The sequence below is a fragment of the Myotis lucifugus genome, unplaced genomic scaffold (genome assembly GCF_000147115.1).
Source record: "Myotis lucifugus unplaced genomic scaffold, Myoluc2.0 scaffold_79, whole genome shotgun sequence".
Taxonomy (NCBI): Eukaryota; Metazoa; Chordata; class Mammalia; order Chiroptera; family Vespertilionidae; genus Myotis; species Myotis lucifugus.
Genome location: NW_005871127.1, coordinates 1,718,077 through 1,738,637, shown reverse-complemented (window position 1 = coordinate 1,738,637; position 20,561 = coordinate 1,718,077). Strand labels below are relative to the sequence as shown.

The window sequence follows — 20,561 nt, the reverse complement described above, 5'->3', positions numbered from 1 at the left end:
ATACATGTTTTGAGACAAAATAAGCTATTGTCTTACAGATGAGATAAATCAAGAGGAAATGTTCATGTTCATTAGCTAATTAAGGGCAGAATCAACACAACACAAGTTCCCCATCCTTGCTCAGTGTTCAAAACAGACATTTCATGCTTATTAATATCAATAATTTTCATGATGACTTTTCCATCTGAACACACTTCAGCTTGCACTCCCCGAAAGAACAGCTTCTTCCTGCATGAACAGCGTCTCTGAAAACCACGCCCGGGCAGACACTTTTCTTCCTACAAAGCTGCTTATCTTCTCTGCTCCATGAGGGGTCCGTCTTCAGCATCAGTAACAATTCTAGATGTAAAGAATATTGAGCTTTTCATAATACCTCCGTCCAAAGTTCCCCTAATCATAACTATGGACGCCACATGTTCAGTTAGACATGATGCCATAAAAAGCAATTTTAAATTATAAACCTTGAACAACATAACAAAACTTTTCCCCAGTAAAAAAAAAAACCAACCAAAATATGTCTGCTTTATTTGTGCACCATGAAAACTTCTTTATTCACTTCAATTCTGCATTCACACAAAAGTGCTGCAATAAAATATCTGTACACTACCTCTGTTACAAATATAGATAATATTTAAAGTGACTTTATATATTCTAATGTAGGAGTTTCACGCTCTAAAATGGGAATGAACACATGATAATTCCTCACCAGTTGTCTCAATAAACAGCTCCATCTGTTTCCCTTAGTCTGAAACCATTGTATTATAAGATGTTAATATAAAGCAATGGGGTAAAGTTATGTTAATCCCCTTTAATTTTTCTATCGATTTTCTAATGGCATACAAGCAAAATAACTACCAACACATTGCTTTTTTCTCTCTCATTTAGATACTAACTGAAAACCAACTGCACAGCGCGCGAACACGTTTTTAGTGTTGCATCCGTTAGAGGCCGCGCTGAGGTGCTGAGAGCCTTCGATGTTCCTCCACAGCTAGCACAGATGCTTTAGAGAGAAATGACAGTCAGTACAGGGCGGCCCCATCATTTCACCTGTAGAATCACAGGAGTGTTTTATAACAGGTCAAAAATGAACACGACCACGGCGATGTGCCTCAAATGTTTTCTTTACAAACTTAGGGACACTGCTTTAGAGATTTGCTCTTTCCTCCATTTCAGAAACCACTTTCAGAGGAAACAATATATGTGTATGTTAAAGGTGGGAGATGCAATTTTTTATAATATTCAAATATCTTAAATACTGGGTATTTTTAAAATTTTTAATAGAAAGAAACTGATTTTTTTAAAGTTAGTAATAGGGAGAGGGATAGATTGACAAAACGAAGCGTTTTTCACAAAACTTGACATTTCCTTCTTTATTTTATATTTTCACCCTGACTAAAGCCATTTCTCATGGTTAGCTTTAGAATTATTTTTTTTTCTTCCTCTACTAACCAGTTTAGCATGTAATAATGCTTGCTCATGTCACTATAAAATGCCAGGTGTCTTCAGGAAGAAAGAACGATTTCACTATGCAAACAGCCCTACCTTTGAGTTCACGGTCACCATAGGTAAGGAGGGAGGGAGACATGAGGCTAGGCTGTCAGTGAGGAAACCAGTGGCACGTGAGAGTGACACCTGTGAATGGTGGCTTCCCTACAGCCTTGAAGAGCACGAGGAACACATCATGGGAGAGGCACCCGCAGGGCCAGTTCTGTTCTCCCCGCAGGGTGGGACGGGAGCGAGGGGTTGCGTTGGCTCGACTCTGGCGGCCGCTTCAGGAGAGAACCGTCAGGGTGACCGTGCCTTTCGTCCGCTTCAGGATGGCCACGGCTTCTTCGTGGGTCACCCCTTCCAGACTCTGCCCATTGACGGCGATGATCTGATCGCCCCTTTTCAGACGCCCATCCTCGGAGGCTGCTCCCTGCAAATATAAAGGAGGCTCGTTGACGTCTCAAAAAATGCTGCCTCACAGGCTTACAACAAAACAAGATCTGGGCAAGAATGTAAGTGGACCTGCAGGTCCACCCGGCTCTCCGTGCTCCTGGGGTGCTCCACAGCCACTCGGCAATCACGAGCATACACAAAGGAGACCTTTCTCCTACATGGTTTTAGCAATGGAATTCCTATTTGAGAGAGAATTTAGCAGTCAACAGATTAGCTGAATGGTTTGTTTGGCTCTTCAGCATAGCAGGTAGGAACCCAAATTAATAAAGAGTATTTGGGAATTTGCCTAGTAGAAATGATTTCATAGAATCTAGGATTCATTTTTTTTTAATCCTGCAGAAAGAAAACAAGGGATTAGGTGGGAACAAGAGCAGTTTTATTTTTATTTTTATTAGGACAAGGGCATGAGGGCTGTGAAAGCCAAAGGTTTGCAAAAGCATAAAGTCCACATGTATGTTGACAAGGGCAGGGCAAGGCACAAATCCTGCTAATTCTAACATAAGTTCTTTCTGTGGTTTTAAAAAGGCAGCTCATGCTTGCTGGTACTTTACTTTCCAAGGGGAGGTGGAGTGTTCATATTCTTTGTGGGCCCTAATGATTAAGACTAAACACAGGCATCGCTGTTCAAAAAAGAACCGCATCTTAAGGCTTATGGAAGGCATTTATGCAATTAAATATAAGATTAAAATACTGAGAAGTTAATGAGAATCCATAATGATGAAATTCTTAAAATATGTTCTAACTAGCATGCCTTAAATAAACTGTTCCCAGGCTGAAGAAAAGGCCTGCGTGACTCTTCTATTCACTGGCAAAGCGGTTTGTATTTTTGGACTTACCGGTGGCTTTTAAAAATCTCATAAATTAAGTCTATAGCTTCATTGCTGTATATACGGTACTTTAAACTGGTTAAAATACTAATTTTTTCCCAAAATAATAGAATGAAACCTCCATTGGTAGGCACTTTATGGACCACAGCACTAATCTCAAACCCCTGTCGCAAATCATTTCATAGGTTTGATAAAAGTGGTGTTTCTTTGCTGTGTAAAATTTTCAGATCCTAGATTTTCTCCTATAGGAAATTTTGTTCAAATTTTGTAGCTCTTCAAAAATGCCTTAACATATTAACAACAATTCTATGGGTTTAAATTATTTTAATACTTCACCGAAGCCACAGTAACTTTATTCTTTCTTATCCTAAACACTCTTAACATAGAACAGGTTTCTATATAATTACAACACTATACTAATGGTTTTTATTTTTTAAAAATTAAATCCCTTAATTGCAAATTCTGATTTATTACAGGTGACAAAGCTTTTGGATACTCTTCAAAATATTTTAGTTATTATTTTTCTTTTAATCAATGGCATTAAACTGCAAAAATAAATGCCAAATTAGGTAATCTGCATGTCAATTTTATGTACTTTTCTGTTCCTGTTTTATATTTCACAACAAAAAAATACCAAAAAAAGAGAAATGCCAGCATATTAGAGCATACATATTTAAAGTGCCCTATTTTCCAAAGATATTCAGTCATATGCCACTTGTTTTCAAAAGAAAAAATCAGATGTTACTGTCTAATGATCATTAATATTTTTATGTATATTGTCAAGAATTCCCATGGAATTTCAGTTTGAGCCTATTTTCCTTAACACATAACTAAATCTCAAATTGTACAAAAATATTTAATGATCCATTCCTGTAGGGAATTTCAAAAGAAAATGATCAACTGTTAACCATTTGGCATTACCTCGGGCCATAAACTAATAAGCCAGCTGCTGACCCCTATTAATGAATGTTTAGCGGGGGAAGAGGGTGGTTAAAATTTGCAATCTTACCTTCGCAAATACTGTTTTAACGTAAATGGGTAAGTCTCCATGAGGGCTGCCGTACCCTCCTACTATACTGAAGCCCAAGCCATCTGGTCCTCGGTCCAGTGTAATAGACTTACACTGAGGAGGTCTATAGTAAAAGGAAGGAAAAACAGTGTCTGGATTCAAGAATTTACATATTATTGTGCATCTGCAAGTTACGGATTATGTAGAACTAGCATCATTCTGTGTGTTACTGATGGTGAGTACATTACGGGTGTTTTGGGCATGCTTGAAGTGTTAGTCAGTGTGTGCTGGGCTCAGCATTTTAAATTTACATAATCCAATGATATTCTATTTAACACCCTAACTCTATTACTCATTATCAGTTCTCTTAAACTAACATATTCACAGCAGGTGCTCATTGCATGGAGAAGCTTATTCTTTTTTCCAGTGTATTTAAAGTGAGAGAGCTGCCCTAGCTGGTTTGGCGCAGTGGACAGAGCATTGGCCTGTGGACTGAAGGGTCACAGGTTCGATTCCAGTAGGGGGCGTGAAGGAGGCAGCCAATCAGTGAGTCTCTCTCATCATCATTGATGTTTCTATCTCTCTCCCCCTCTCCCTTCCTCTTTGAAATCAATAAAAATATATAAAATAAAATAAAATAAAATAAAATAATAAAGTGAGAGGGCTAAAGCATAGAGGACCATCTTGGAATAAGTCATAAACACCAGTATTCCCAAGCTCCGAGAAAAAAAAATCAATGATCAATAATGTAAAAGCTGCATCAAATTATTTAAAAATGCTAATATGCTCCTGTCTTCTCTCTCTATGTTCTAATTCTTTTGTACTCACATGGTGAATAACTGTGAATTTTTTAATCAAAAAGATGATTGAGTAGGCAATGTTGGAATTTTTAAAAGGATAGGTCTGGCTTGTTCCATGTCACACAGGGTAGTGACATCAAGACTAAAATGTACTCCCCAAAAACTCAGAGCTGACAATGTAGGATACACAGTGGCATGTCTATCTATCTATCTTTGATAAAATAAATCCATGCCATAATTACTTAAAAGTTTAGAAACACTTGCTTTTTATATTTTATCCCTCATCTCCTGTTATTTCACCTTTATGTGAGCGGTAGGGACATACACACCATAATATACGAGCTCACCCTAGGTCATCCTGAAATATACTGCTTGACGTCAACCCAGTCAAAGGAAGACTGGAACTGGCAGGCTCCTGCTGGTGCCCTGTGACCACACTCACATCTCCCCCAGCCACCACCTGTGCAGAGGGGAAGGAGACAGAGAAAAACACAAGTTCATGTGATGAAGGATCAGTAATCTGTCTTCAAAAGCAGCATTTGCACTAAAACATGTATTTTATGGCCCACTTAATCATTTGTTAATATAATATACAGCCAAAGAGAGAGAAATTTCACAAGGTCCAGAGGCCTCTTCCACGGACAGTAAAGATATTTTACTACTTCAATTCTATCAAGATCTTTGATGGTTTCAAATATGGTCTCTCATGCAATTAATTTTTAAAGATCTTTGGATTACAAGCCACTTACACCATTCTGGCAATTGACCATTTACTGCTCAGACCTTGCATTTTTCCCCCTTAGATACAATGTGTGAAACAACAAATGCATCAGGATAAATGTGACAGAATGTGTTTCTAACCTACTCTCTTAGAACTCTCAATGTAATCATTTATGTTCAAGGGAAACGGTAAATGAAATAAGAGCAGGAGATTTAAACGTTTTTACTGGTTTAACATGAAAGCTCATGTGTCCTCAAGCTCCCCATATTCTGGGTTGTGCTTTGGAGAAAAATCTTACCTGCATTTCAATGGAGCCAGAAGCACTTTTCAGTAAGTTAACTGCTTGGGTGTGAGTCATCCCCTCAGTGGAAGTGCCACCAATAGTGACAATCCTATCCCCAACCTTCGAGGGAGAGAAAGAAACAGTCATCTGCAAAAGCAGCCGTGGAGAGAGGGACACTGAGGCCTGAGCAATACTTTCCTTCCCCCCCTACACATCACACATATACTGCTATCAGCAACGGAAATCTACCCAAAGAAACCCCTAATTCCAAGCAGCAGCAACCAGAAGACAAAGTTACACATAATGACTGAGTCCTATAGTCTCCAGGGGGAGGGGGAAAATCACTCTTCTCTTTGTTTCTCCTGGGTAAGACACTGCTTCCTATTAAGAAAATAAGATATCTGATGCTCTTTGGAAACCAGAATTTCTCTGGACATTATAATTATACACATTACACATGACTATATAAGTCAGGGGTGGGCAAACTGTGACCCAAAGGCCACGTCTGACCCACTGCTTATTTTGGTGAACAAAGTCTGCTATACTTACCTGGGTGCATTCATGGGGCAGAGCTAAGCAGTTGTCATAGACCCTCATGTCCACAAGCCCTAAAAGGGTCACTGGCCATCACAGAAGAGTTTTCTGACCCTTGTGCTGTGTGTAACAATCAATTTTTAAGTGTTGTTCATATATATATATAGATATCAAAGGAGACTGGACCATTCCCCATGAAGACACTATTTAAACTAAGAGGTGGCTATGTTTTGAGACCATTTTGACACGAGACCACACAGATTTTACTTTATAGACGTGAATGGAATATTCATGATTTCACAACCGAACGGTTCGCATAAATTCCATCATAGCGCTCTATGTTTGGATAATCCCTCAACTTGGAAGCAAGTTTTATATTGTTTGACAATTTATGTCACATTTACAGGAGGCCTGCAGTTTGTGACTTCTTGAAACACAAGAGTCTATTCTGGTATTATTATTTCTGAATTATTGTATTATATATTTTTATTGCAACTGTAAACCTGCTTTTGTCCATACTTGTACATTGAACTTTTGCAAAACTGATAATCCGATGCAACACGAATGATCATTTTCAACTTCATAAAGTTCAATCAGCATTTAAACCATGAAATGTGTAAGGAAAACATTTTCACCCCATACTGGTGTTCTGAAACACTTCCTGTTTTCTTTTAACTTCTTCTACAGAGTTTTAAACAAGTAAAAAATTTAAGAAACTACAGTAAATCTTCTCATTTAATTTGCTTGCAAATTTGCATACAATAGCAAATTCTCCTTTCTTTTACTTTTCTGCATCTTTTACTCAAAGCAAGCCCTACTGTGGTTGGATTCGCTGATTTAAAAGCAGATACAGACATTTAAAACTGCCTGCAACTGGTGGCAGATTCTAAAGGTTTATCAAAACTTTTTCCAAATTTGCAAGGGCGATCAGGGCCATTAGTTCAACTTACTCTGAGTTTCTGGGTCTGAGCTGCCACCCCATTCGGGTGCATCATTGCAATAAATATAGGAACGTCACCAAGTGGGCTGCCCACTCCTCCAGCAATGCTGATTCCCAGTGAATCAGTAGGCCCCTGCCATGGAATAGAGAGAGTATTTGGGTCAATATAATATTTTAATTGACTTTTGATTTCTTTGGCACAATATTCTATAGTTAACAGATCCTCTAGGTGTAAGGGTGAAAAATGAAGCTAAAAATTGCATTACTTTATTTGACACAGGTCCTCAGTGTGATTTAGTGAGGGAAATAGCGTCTGCGAAAGAAATCATACCCGTGAAGTGAAAATCATGTTGTGAACTGACAAAGAGTAGGTAAGCTGATGAAGTGAAAAGGGCACACTTTTTCCAACCAGAGAGACCTGTGTTCAGAGCCAGGAACCCCCACTTACAGACACTGGGACCTGGAACAAGTCCCCTCCTCTCAATGAACACTAGACTTTCACTCACAAAGTGTGACCACAGGCCTCTCACAAAGGGCTGCAGTGCACAGTGAGAGGGTGACGGGGCGCACAGAGCGTCTGTAAGAGTGTTCAGCACACAGCAAAGGCTCAAGGAATCACAGCTGCTTTTGTCTTCACTCTGGTGCATGGCTGCCAGGGAATCTGTATTTGGAAATAGGAACTACCTGCTGAAGGCAACGGCCTACTCATCAGCGTGAGGTCGGGGCTGCGCTGATGCCGTTTTTGACAATACAACATGACCTAGGGTGAGCTCATATATTATGGTGTATATGTGCTCTTAGTTTCAAACAAGGAACTACAATGAGAAAACTCAGCAAAGACCGACTATTTCTCCTGTGTATCGTACGTAACTTTTTAGACGGAGAAAAAGCTTCTAGGAAAACACCTATGCAGGTGCCTCTGAAGTCAACAGGGTTTGCACTGTTTTCTTCCCCCCACAAACCCCCGAGTTACCTTTTTTATTTCAACTGTTCTTAATCCCTGTATTTCTGATGCCACTAAAAAGGTGAAAAAGACAAAATATGGTTATTAAAGCTTTTTTAAAATTCAGTCAATGTCTGGAGCTGGATGGGACTAAATGACACACCCTTATTTTTTTTTAAAGGGCTCTAAAGTTGCTAGAATCCATGATTAAGTCTGTCTCACACGAGAACTCTATTTCTCCAGTTGGAAAAATGCACACACTGTCCCATTTCTTTCTTCTTATTTCAAGCACGAGTTATATAACTGAATAATCCCCTTTGAGTGAGACAAGGACAGAATGTGTTTTGGACAGAAAGACACATGTGCACAGCTGAGAGGAATAAAGTCATGGGTGCATTAAAAAGAATTCACGGACGGAAATGCCTAAATTTCTAGAATATTAGTCATATTGCAAACAGAGAATGCCATATGGTTAGTTTCTTCAATTTGAACAACTTTCAACTGATGCTCCAAGCCAAAAACCCTCTGCATCATGATTTCATGTAATTAAAACACAGGAGGATCATATTAATTTTTTTTCAATCAAAAATTGTGCAGTCCTCATGGAAAAAGAAGGCTTCTCTTAATGGCATCTTCTGATTAATCGGTGTTACATACAACAGGGAAGGGAAATAAAAATCAAATATACCAATAGGCTCAGTGGGGAAAAAAATACAGAATGCGATTCTAATGTTTGGTATGTCTTGTAGGGTAAACATAAGATGGGAAAAGCTGCTGTCGGCAGAGCTTCACGTTGTTCTGCGTTTTTGCCAACACACATCTTTCCACCTGGAATAGTATGTGGAACGATTTGGGGGACAGAGAGCTCAGAGGTGAATTAAAGCAGGAAGGAAAATCTGTCAAAATCAAACCAGTAAATCATGCTTAGACATGCAACCAATCTTACATGCGTTCTTCTTTGAGCTGCTTTCCAGCGACTCGGAGGCGCTGGACCCAGACAGCGGGAACGTGAAGGACGACAGGCTGCATTCGCTCATCTACACACGCAAAACAGCGATTTTAGAGAGTGTGAAGGAACAATACCCCTCCACACCACTCATTTCAGAATTCAATTCTCCTATGCATCTAGAGAGAAACACCTGTTAATTAACACTGGCATTTGATAACGGGATGGGCATTTAAGCAGTTTCTACTGATTTTATATTATTTTTAAGGAAGACTTTGCGTACTGACCTAAATAAATTGAAGCTAAAAGGATGGATGAAAAAGATTCCAGCCTACCTAAAGTTTTAGTGGATTTTCATAATCTCATTCAAGCTAATCCTCTAAATTTAAACTGATGCTGTACACAGATGGGGCTTCAAGACAGAATTGGGGCCAGTCAACAGGAAACTGATGGTCGCCAGCGAGGGGTGAATGAGGGGTCTGCATGGACATGTTGATGAAAATGGGCTCCTCTCATCAGAAGACAGGACTGAGGAGAGGGGCTGACAGTAGACCTAACTGTGTAACACTGTCTTTTACATGTGTGAGGTGCATCTGCAGTTCACTTACCTGGGATTCTTTTCAGTTGAGTACTGATGGATCAATGTTCATTATAAAATACTTTAAAAATAGATTACCTTGGTAGGCTTTCCTACATTAACTGGTTAACTTTTGAAATTAGGGAAAAAAATAAATGTCAGAAAATAAATTAAGTCCCTTAGAATACTTACACACTACTCAAGAACTACACCTTGCTTACCTGTCCTTCAGCTCTTGCTCTTCCCTATCTCAAACTCTGCGCCCCACTATGCCCAGCTGCCGAGAGCCAGGCCTGTGTCCACGACCCTGAACCAGCCCCCAGGCAAGACCATCTTTGAGTTCCTTTTGGCGTGTGGCCTGCAGTGCCAGGGGAATCCCAGAGCTACCTACCTGGCTGCTCTGAGAGGGCCTCCGCTCTGAATGGAATGGTCCAGCTTTGATTCTTCCCACTTCCAAGGTCACTGTGCCTAGGGAACACTGGGGGAGCAGTGGGTTTATGGAAATGTCTAAATAAAGTGCTACAGTCATCTTGAGGAGTACTTTTTACTCTTTAGGCCTGAGTTTCTAAAGGCATGTTCCTGTTGGAATTTCCACAGGCAAGGATACCTTCAAAGCTTTGTAGAAAGATGCTTTTTAAAAAATAGAATTAGTCAAAGTCGTAACAACAAGCAGCAACAGCCACCACCAAATGTCTGTTGTATGACCTCATAATTTACATGGAGACTCATAATTTACACTGAGAACTGGGCAATTATCTCAGGAAACACACTGATTTAGATAGGCTAAATGAACTAAATAACTCAGGTTCTAAAAACAAAACAAACAATAAAGCAACTTGTTTTGATCTTAATAGCAGAGATACTCAGATAAATGGCTGAGCTCTCTATTGTTCCACTGTTCCTGAATAAACAATACTTAAATTAGCCACGTTACCATAAGCACAAAACAAGGACTGAAGACCATTTCCCCGTGGCTCTTTACGGGAAAGGCATTACATCACAGGCTGCAAGAAATGCTACACAGTCTCTGGTGTGGAAGCAGCGCAAGGGGGTGTTGGGCGGCTGGGCTTTTGCAGTCAGACACACTGTTCTAAATCAGACTATGTGACTTACTGGCTGTGAGACCTTAATAGATGTCTAGCTTGATAAGTCTTTACATTTTAAAAATGGAGACCATTCTAGATTGCTGTGATAGGATAACTTAGGACAGTGTCCAGCACAAATTAGCACTTCCATAGGTATTATCATGCTGCCTCTATGACAGGGGTTACACGAGATGTTTCACCGGTAAATGTATTGATCACAAATCAATTTCAAAAAGTCAAAACCTGACCTGCACTATTCATAAGTTGTTTTTCTGTTTGTTTGGTATTTTGGGGGCAGGAACTTATCAAACTCTTCTTGAACCTACTTATATTTCCAGCTTACACAACTGCAGGGGTTAACAAATTCCATGCATTAATTATTCAATGTGAGAAGTTATAACTCTCATCTACTTGCAACATATCTCATTTAAATGTCAAGGGAATCTGTTATTATAAAAAAATTTTAGCCCTAGCCAGTTTGGCTCAGTGGATAGAGAGTTGGCCTGTGGACTAAAGGGTCCCAGGTTCGATTCCGGCCAAGGGCACATGCCCGGGCTGCGGGCTCAATCCCCAGTAGGGGGTGTGCAGGAGGCAGCCAATCAATGATTCTCTCTTATCATTGATGTTTCTCTCTCTCCCTTCTCCCTTCCTCTCTGAAATCAATAAAGAAATTAAAAAAAAATTAAGTCAAATTTTCTGTTATAAAAGCAATTCATCCTCTATAGAAAATTGTGAAAATGAAAAAAAGGAAAACCAAGGATTTCATAGTTCTGATAATCACCTCATAATTATTGTTAAAAGACTTATTATAAGATTTTATTTCACACAGATGCTTGCACATTGTTAATAAAATTTTGTTTCACCTTCTCTACTATGTTTTTTTATGTTAATTAATAAAGTTATCCTGAACATGACTTTTAAGCAGATAAGTTTGCCATGCACCCTTGCCATAGTTTTGTCAACTGTATTGCTTCCAGTTTTTCTATTATTACCAATAACACTGCAACAAACCTCATGTACATGAAGACTTTGTGTATTGCAGATTATTTATTATGGAAATACAGTTTCTTACTTATCTCTTATTTGTGAGAACATTTTAAATAAAGAGGAGTCAGTACTTGTTGCACTGAGCTAGCTCAAGGTTAAATTCCCCTTCTTCTATATCATGGCACACAATTATTCCGGGCATTTGATTTTTACCTTTAGCAAAGCGGCAACAGCTTCCTGTGTGGCATTACGGACATCTTCTCCGTTCACCATCAGTATCTGGTCTCCCTGCATCAGTCTTCCATCAGCATCTGCAATTCCTCCTTTGACAATGTCTGATACAAAGACGCCAGTGTCATTTCTGCAAACATAATTTTGATTTTCAACATTACTTTTTCTCAACTGTAATGCAATGCTTATTTAATAAAAGAGTGAAATCTTTTAACTGAAAAATTTACTTTTTACAAGTTTTTTTTTTTCTTCTCAAATCAACACTGGGGCAATGTTATTAGAATTAAGTTTTATGATAAATAATAGTTGATGTCTTATATACTAGAGGCCTGGTGTACAAATTCATGCATGGGTGGGGTCCCTTGGCTTGGCGGGAGATCAGGGCCAATCGGGGGGATGTAGGGGGCCTGCAGGCCGGATGGGCAATAGGTTGGAGTGGGGGGAGGGACTGAGGTGGAGGGAGGTTGGCTGGCCTTGGGAGGCTGGCTGTAGGAGCACACTGACCACCAGGGGGCAGCTCCTGCATTAAGCATCTGCCCCCTGGTGGTCAGTGTGCATCATAGCAACCAGTTGACCAGTCATTTGGTCACTTAGGCTTTTATATATATAGATTTCATAGATTAAATATGTCTTGCATAAGCATATTTATTCAACAACTATATACTATGTGTAGAAGTGGCTACTACAATACTCATTGTATGGGTCACACAGCTACCAAATGGCAAAATATGAGATGTAAGAGTCAGTCCTTGGGTACGAAATCTATTATTTTTCTACACCATAATGAAGCCTTAAATAGATGTAGAACTGTGCCTATAAAAATATGCTGCTGTTACCATCAACATCATTAACATTATTAAAAATGAATAACAAATGTGTATCTCAAACTAAGACCATTTGTTACCCCAAACTTAAGTACCCCTGCTGTGCTGCCTTTTATTTTAAATCATTATAGATCTAACTTTCAATCAAGAGAGATTTATGTAAAATGAACAAATACTTACCTATTCCAACATTAAAAAAAACTATAAATAAACCAACAACTTCTTGTTGAGATACAAAGGCAACTGAAAGGTGAACTGCACCACTTGCTCTTGCCAAGGTCGTGACCTCAAGCCATTTCACCAACTGATCGTCTGCTTTCCCATCTTCAGAATAAAGGTGTTGGAACTTACTGTACTATATATTTGTTAATATTTCTTACATATAAATATTTAAATAAATTTGGTACTGAACTTATGTATATTCACCAATCTGCCACCGCAGCCTCTACAGTTACTGTCCGTCACTTTTTGATGGCAGGCTCTTGTTCACGCTGATCTTCTCCCTGGAATATCCTCCATCCCCTTTCAGAAACCATCTATCATTTACCACTTCTAGCTTCGGCTCAGGCACCTCTTTCTAAAGAATTTTTCCTAAGCTACTTCCCTTAAATAGAGTCATTTGGTTCATTTCGCCTTTGCTTCCATGGATCCCCACAATGCATTTCGGTTACTCATCAACAGATTCCTTTGTTGCAAGAATGTATTTAATTCTCACTCACCAAACTGAGTTTTCTGAGGTCAGGTACCATGTCTTTCTTAACTCTGTCCTCCAGAATCCAGTATGTTTCCCGGCACATAGCAGGTACTCAAAAGTAACAAACAGCTTTTTGTTGGGTACTTTCAAAAACCCTCAAAATACTCACGGAAAAAGTTCAAAACCAGTGTCTTTGGATGTTCCACACTTAGAGAACACTAGCTGTTGATAAAGACGCTACTACTGCTACTTCTCTTTAAAATACCTTAGATTTCAGCGTTTCTGAAAGGTCACTGTGTTTGCCCTTCTCTTACCTTTTACCAACAATACTTAATCCCAGGCCTTTCCCCGGCTTCTTCTGCAGCTCAATGGTGAGGGTGTCACACACGTCCTCCTCTTTGTATGGGGCCTCATCTCTGTAGAGTGTCAGGCGCACTCTTTGTGGCGTCTGTCTCAGGACATTTATTGCTTCATCATGCGTGGCCTTTCTCAAGTCAATGCCATTCACCTGTTCAGAAATGGGACACAGTCTCTGAGGAACCCAGTGAGTTAAGGAAAATTAAGGAAGAGGGGGGAGAGGAAAGAAGGGAGGAAAAGGAGTAGAGGGGAAGTGAGAGGGGAAAGGGGGAAGGAAAAGAGAAACAGACACACAAAGACCACCCTCCCCAGAGTAGCCTTTTCTTTGTTAACTGTAAAGGTCAAGTACACAGCATCTGTACCTCTAAAATCTGATCTCCAGCCCACAGTCTTCCATCTTTACATGCTGCTCCTTCCTCATACACTTCATGGATAATAATGGCACCCTAAGGACCCAGACAAGACACACCCATGTTTTATCCCATTTTTCCCTAGGGATGGTGAGCAGAAATGGAGTCAAAACACACTGCATTTTTATAGACAGTGATAAGGGTTACACACTCACTGGGTCCATACGTGAGTCACATATCAAAATTCAAAGAAAAGTATAACAACAATGTTTTTGCTAAAAAGGCTCAAAGAAGATTAAACTTCTTTCTAATGATCGGGAGGCTTAAAGAAAAAATGGCTAAATATATAAATCACACACACATATATAACAGATATACGTCATTTCTCTATCCACACATGCAATGATTAGATTTCACAAGCATTTCTGACATTTAGAAAAATCTGCCTAGCCCTGGCCAGGTGGCTCAGTTGGTTGGGCATTGTCTCGTATTTCAAAAGTGTTTTGGGTTCGATTCCCGGTCAGGGCATATACCTGTGTTGCAGTTTCAATCCCCAGTTAAGAAGTGTATGGGAGGCAACCGATTGATGTTTCTCTCTCACATCTCTGTTTCTCTCTCCCTGCTTCTCTTACTAAAATCAATAAAAAAGGCATATCCTCCGGTGAGGATTTAAATAAATAAAATAAAAAAGAAAAATCTGCCTATGAATAATGCATAGATTCCTCTCAATATGTATCTAACCCAATCATGTCCAATCAGTAAGAAGTAAATAAAAACACAGCAAGGACTGGTGAACTCATAGAAATATTTTGAACCTGAAGGTCATAACCACAAGTTTAACAGTCTTATGAGTCAGACTGGCCTACTCAAAATAAAAACCTCAGTATCCACCCACTTAAATATTTTCCCTACAAATGAAAATAACAAAGAATGATGCATTTTTCTAAGCCTTTATATGTCATTTAATAAAATTGATAGAAAGCTCCCTGACAATGCTCTCAGGGCTGGCTGAAGGGGCTGCCTGTGTCTCAAAGCATCTCTGGGTGTGTCCTCACCAGCAGGGTGTCGGCCCCCCCTACGATGCTCAGGCCCAGCCCTGTCCGCCCTTTGGAAATCTCAATTGTTGTTTCACAGCCCGGGATAATGGGGCAGGTTGTAGGATCAGAAGCAAAGACTGCTGGTGTGGACGATCTGCTTGTACCTAAAAATGAAATGAAATACAAATTGATTAGAAGGCATATGCAGTAAACTCACCACACTGGTTGTCTTTGGGAGAACGAGCAGAAAAATGGGCCCAAGACTGGGGACAAAGAAGACTTCAGTCACCTTAATCTTTCAGTGACATTCTAAACTACCGAACAAATATGATTAAATCCTCATTGTTAATTACAGTAGTGGGCACACAATTACCTGCTAAATTATTTTCTGCACTATTCTGTGTGTTGGTTTTTTTTTACATTGCTACAGATACTATGTAAAAAGCAACAAGAACAGAGCGTTGAATTGAACCTCTAGTTCCACTCCAATATTATACATTCCACTGGAGCCAAACAAACCCTATGAAATCATGGTTGGTAAAGCTTAGAACCGAGATGTGTGGCAGGACCTAAAACACAGCCCGGGAAGAGCACAGAGCACAGTGAACGTGAACAATTTTGGTCACGGCGCCTGCTTTTCAGGGCTTCTCTTTGTTGCCTTTTCTTCTTATTCCAGAGTCTCTTTTCTTCTGCAACCAGTCTGAGCATTACACAGCTGAACTTAGTTAATACCTGAGTTTATAAAATGTCAAGTGAGACGCACTCACAGTGTCTTTCCTGCATCTCACTTGATGTTTTATAAACTCATATATTAAATACTGCTACATATATGCTCATAATTGGATAGACAAGAATAGATCATGAAAAAACAAGGTGAACATACGTTCACACCTCATTTTATTCTAGTCTTCATAGCCTGTGTTTAATGATACACCAAAGAGCAGGCAGCAAACAGCATATTTGGGGAAAGCTGGGACACTTGGTAAAGCAGCTTTATAGACAAGATGCTCTTTTTAGGAACTCGGAGACAGACTATTTTCTTGCTCCTGAAATGGTACGAGCAGGTGTAAGATGTTTTCTTTTAGTTATGTTTTCATTTAGCAGTTCATATTTTTATAGACAATGCTATTTAGGGATCAACATAAAATTAAAAATAAGAAAACTTCCATTCAATATTTAAATAATTCATTGAAATACCCTGTCTTTCTAAATAATCACATTCATTAGATATGTATAACCTAAACAGCTATTTCCTTAAAAAACTTCTAAAGAACTGAATATTGCAGTTTCGAAGCCAAAAGAGATTTTTTCACCAACTGCAAAAAAAAAGTCAATGTGTTTAAGTACTTTTCTTTAATGCTGCAAAGCTTAAAACGTATTGTTTTAGTAAATGCTGGCGTAATTTTTCTTAAAAGATTACTGGAAGAAATAGTTTGTCCCAATATTTTAGACTGGTATTTTAATGGGAGAAAAGTGTTGTCCCCGGGCCACATACAACCATTTCATTTGACAGGATCTACTGTTAGACCCCAATGACAGCGCTCAGATTGACTACAAACACCCGTGACAATGACTAGCATTTGTAAGCGTTTCCTGTAGTGCCAGGCAACTTTGATTCCTCTGATGAAGTGGCATCACTGTATCCATTTTACAGTGTATCCATTTCTGAGATGAAGTTAAATTACTACTCAGTATAAAAGAAACAATGGACAGCCCTGGCTTGTTTTTCTCAATGGTTAGATAGCTGACCCAAGGGCTGAGTCTCAGGTTCAATTCCTGGTCAAGGGCATGTATTACATCTGGTCTGGGAACGAGTGGGAGGCAATCAATCGATGTATCTCTCTTCTGTTGATGTTTCTCTCTCTCTTCCCCCTCCTCCCTTCTAAAAATCAATGGAAAATATATCCTCGCTCCTTGGGTGAGGATTTTTTAAAAAAGGAAATGTACGAAACTATGTTTTTAATTCATTAGTCAGATACCTAGAGTCAAGGTACCCTTAGCAAAAGGTCCATGGGGAACGAAGGATACTGCTCCTTTGTTTTAGAGATGAAGAGGCTGAAACTCAGAGGGTGGATGGGTTTTCTAAGGCTGGTTAATATACAGCACACACATCACCCGTCTAATGGTCAGTACTCTTCTTCCCCTTATACCAGCTTTCACCAAAGGGTACTGGGTGCCCTAGTATGGCCTTTCAAACACTGATCTCCAGGCAGGCAGCTGGCTCCCACTCCCCCATGGAGAGCGCCGCTGAGCCTGAGTGCGCCGAGTGTGCCAGGCTGCGGGACTCATGAGACCAGCCCTTACTTCGGACGGGTTCTGGTTCCGGGGAGCCAGGTGGTGGGACCATCGGAGCCTGGGAACTGTTCTTTTTTTCACCATTGGATGTACCAGCTGCTGAAGCAACAGCCTGGGAATCTGGATTCTCGGCCCGAAAGGTAAGTTTCACTGTTGTCTTTGCTGTTTTCAAAAGGCTGATAAACTGGCAGGGGGTTGGTGTGAAGGGGAAACAAAATTCAGAGACAAATTAGTAGACATATACAATGAAGTCACTATTATAGTTGGAATCTAAAACCATCTATGGTGGAGAGAAAAGTCAGAGGCAAATTCTTTCCTTGTCAAGATTTGAGGGGCCAAGAAAGAATGGTTATAGTTTCATTCCAGTTTCCTCAATTGTCTAATATTAAGGCCACAGTTAACTTCTACTGTAAGTCCAGTTCTGACTCTACTCTTTCTTATCTAAGTATAGAGCTTTCAACTTTGTATATTTCCAATTAGTTACATCCATTTCTTTGGATCACTGCCGAATATACATGGGGTATTTTACCACTCCTGACTCTACAGAGAATCTGAAGCCTACACAAACATTTAAAAAATGGAATCGGGGTGGGAACTAGGTGAAGGGAAGGAATGGGGGGAGGGGGGAACATCTATAATACTCTCCATAAAGATTTGGAAACAAAAAGCAGGATAAGGAAAATTATGCAACAGAAAAATCAAGTCAAATGGAAAGTTATGTGAGTTAAAGGATCAACCTCTACAATTAAAACGAAATGAAACAAATGATTTCAGCTTCTTGGTGGCCAATGTAGAAATGGAAGCATTTGCACACTGACTCTCAAGAGTCTTGCTCCTCACACTTCTGTATGAAAGGCCTCAAGTGCGATTCCTAAAGATTATGAACACTTCTGAGGAAAAGGAAACACAGGTACAAATGTTAATCCCAATAAAAGCTATACGTATTTTTTGGACTAACTTCAGCTGGCTTTATCTCATACTTAATGGCTGAGTCCTAAAATCTGCTTATAAAGCAATATGCATAGTGGCTAGTTATGGGACCTAACATTCATAAAAAATGTTCCTTGGTCTTAACACTAAGTTGACCCTTGTTTAGAAGTCTAAACTTTTCCTAAGGGAAAATGGAAATGATATTTTATAAAAAATGTCCACTACCTACTGAATTTACCAGGCAACATAAAATAGCTCAACATTGCCTTCACTGAAAAATAGTAAACAAAAATTGAAGAACTTCCAAATAATCTCTTCCTTTAAGGCTATCTGTCTATTATAGCCACATGGCTCTAATTTCCTATGGCCAACCACACAGACCCTCGTACGTACACACAAACACAGGGACACACGCACACACACATACTGTGGCCATGCTTAAGGATGAGTTCACAGCACAATTTGTTTTAAGAAAAAAAAGTACCTTTTCAACAGGATAGCCAACAACAACTTCATCATCGATAGCCAAGATCTGATCTCCAACTTTGAGCCGCCCATCCTAAATGGAAGCATGGAACGTTTGAATGATTCTGCAGAAGTAACTTTTTCCTCCACACTTTCTGACGTGAAAAGGGGGAGGCCTCACCTTGGCCGCGACCCCGTGCTCTGTCAGACTCTTTATGATGACTCCTCTAAGTGTGTCTTCTTCACTGATAGCAATGCCCAAACCCCCTTGATCCTAGAGAAATACAAACAAGACCCCTCAGAAAATCTGAAACATCAAATTCATTCAAATGGAAAGGTATGCGGCCATAATTTCTGAACACCATCGTCTACCCAGGGGCTAAAAAAGAAACTCAAACTGTTCTAACATCTACTATTAGAAATTTCTTTTCTTAAGCAAACTTTCAAGTTTTTTAAATGGGAATAAATTCTCCTCCATCAAATATTCAAATACAGGGTGGAGCAAAAGTAGGTTTACAGTTGTTCCTATGGAAAATAATAATTAATCAATAATAATACAGGAATAAGCTGTACTTCCCATACCCACAACTGTAAACCGACTTTTGCCTAACCCGGTATGTTCACTTCTCCCAAATGTCTACTACCTCTAGTATCTTTAGCATATGTATACAGCAACATATCTCTAGTAATGCAAAATATCCTGGGAACAAAAATGCATTCAATAATTCAATGAGTATAGGATGCTTGAGAATTTTCTTGTGTGTAACTGGCTGGCTGAATCAAAGTTTCCCCCTGCTTCCTCGTTCTGGCCTAGGCTTGCAAATAACATGCGAGCCTGGCTCCATCGCCCCCTCTGCGCCTCTTTCTTTAGCAGGTGGGCCGAGATGACTGCTGCACGCTCTGTCCCTTCTAGGGCTCCGGACCCAGCGTGGTTTCTCTCGGGACATGTGTTTTGATCTGGTGCAGAGTGAAAATGCTCTCATCTCTGAGCCCAAGAACCTGCCCTGAAAACCTGGCAAACCTGGACAGCCACACCTACTTTGTATTTTCCACATCTGCTTTTATCAAAACCAAATGTTCCACAATTCCGGCGTTTACCTTTAATATTAATGCTTATAAAACTAGAACAGGGTTCAACATTTTCATTCTGGTTTGAGCTGGGTTCCTCTTCCACTACAGTCTCCAAGCAGGGAAATGTAAAGCAAAAAAGAAAAGGAAATCTCGCCGTGTTTCTTCTGAAAGGTATACAAGAGCCAAAGCTCACTATCAGGCCTTTAGGATCTTGACCATGACATCCAGGCCAGGTTCCCTACCTTTAAAGATTGCCAGCATGCGGCTTTTCTGGGGGAGATACCCAACGCCTGCCAACCTGCAGGCTCTCCCTGGGCATCTGTCCACCACTGCTCTCCTTCAGGCAATCAGTCATGGACAGAAGACAAAACTGCACTTTTAGGGTGAACAGAATTCGGTCCTAATTTACTTCCTGCCTAGCTGAAGAAATCTGGATATGCCACTTAATATCTCTAAACCTCAATTTTCTTATCTAAAAACAAACAAAAAAGGAATAATAATATTTGCCCAACAGCAAGGCTGCTGTGAGGATTAAGTGCAGTAAGAAAGGGCTTGAAAGCTTAATGCATTGCACAAGTGTTGTTCTAACACATATTCCTTCTGCTAATAACTCTACAGGACAAAACCAAGGTTACTTCAGATGAATTCTTGAAACATGCCAGTATTCTGAAACCCCAAACTCTGATCCAGCAGTCAAAGAATCAGGCTTGATGA

General features: G+C 39.8%; 1 protein-coding gene across 5 annotated transcripts in view; it reads right to left on the bottom strand.

Moving 5' to 3' along the window:
• Window positions 1-526: 526 nt before the first annotated feature.
• MPDZ (multiple PDZ domain crumbs cell polarity complex component) overlaps window positions 527-20,561 on the bottom strand; it is a 135,167-nt gene continuing 115,132 nt past the window's right edge. For 3 of the 5 annotated variants that reach the window (XM_023755552.1, XM_023755555.1, XM_023755554.1), the window contains 15 exons: window positions 18,958-19,050; window positions 18,796-18,870; window positions 17,391-17,565; window positions 15,105-15,250; window positions 14,062-14,145; window positions 13,657-13,850; window positions 11,807-11,954; window positions 9,913-9,999; window positions 8,945-9,035; window positions 8,029-8,072; window positions 7,066-7,188; window positions 5,597-5,701; window positions 4,925-5,037; window positions 3,778-3,901; window positions 527-1,918 (listed from right to left, as the gene is read on the bottom strand). In XM_023755552.1, the coding sequence (XP_023611320.1) occupies window positions 1,772-1,918; window positions 3,778-3,901; window positions 4,925-5,037; window positions 5,597-5,701; window positions 7,066-7,188; window positions 8,029-8,072; window positions 8,945-9,035; window positions 9,913-9,999; window positions 11,807-11,954; window positions 13,657-13,850; window positions 14,062-14,145; window positions 15,105-15,250; window positions 17,391-17,565; window positions 18,796-18,870; window positions 18,958-19,050 (1,749 nt within the window). In that variant the 3' untranslated portion in view covers window positions 527-1,771. Of the gene's footprint in view, window positions 1,919-3,777; window positions 3,902-4,924; window positions 5,038-5,596; window positions 5,702-7,065; window positions 7,191-8,028; window positions 8,073-8,944; window positions 9,036-9,912; window positions 10,000-11,806; window positions 11,955-13,656; window positions 13,851-14,061; window positions 14,146-15,104; window positions 15,251-17,390; window positions 17,566-18,795; window positions 18,871-18,957; window positions 19,051-20,561 lie in introns of those variants that run through there. The other 2 variants (XM_023755553.1, XR_002829772.1) reach the window with 2 other exon arrangements.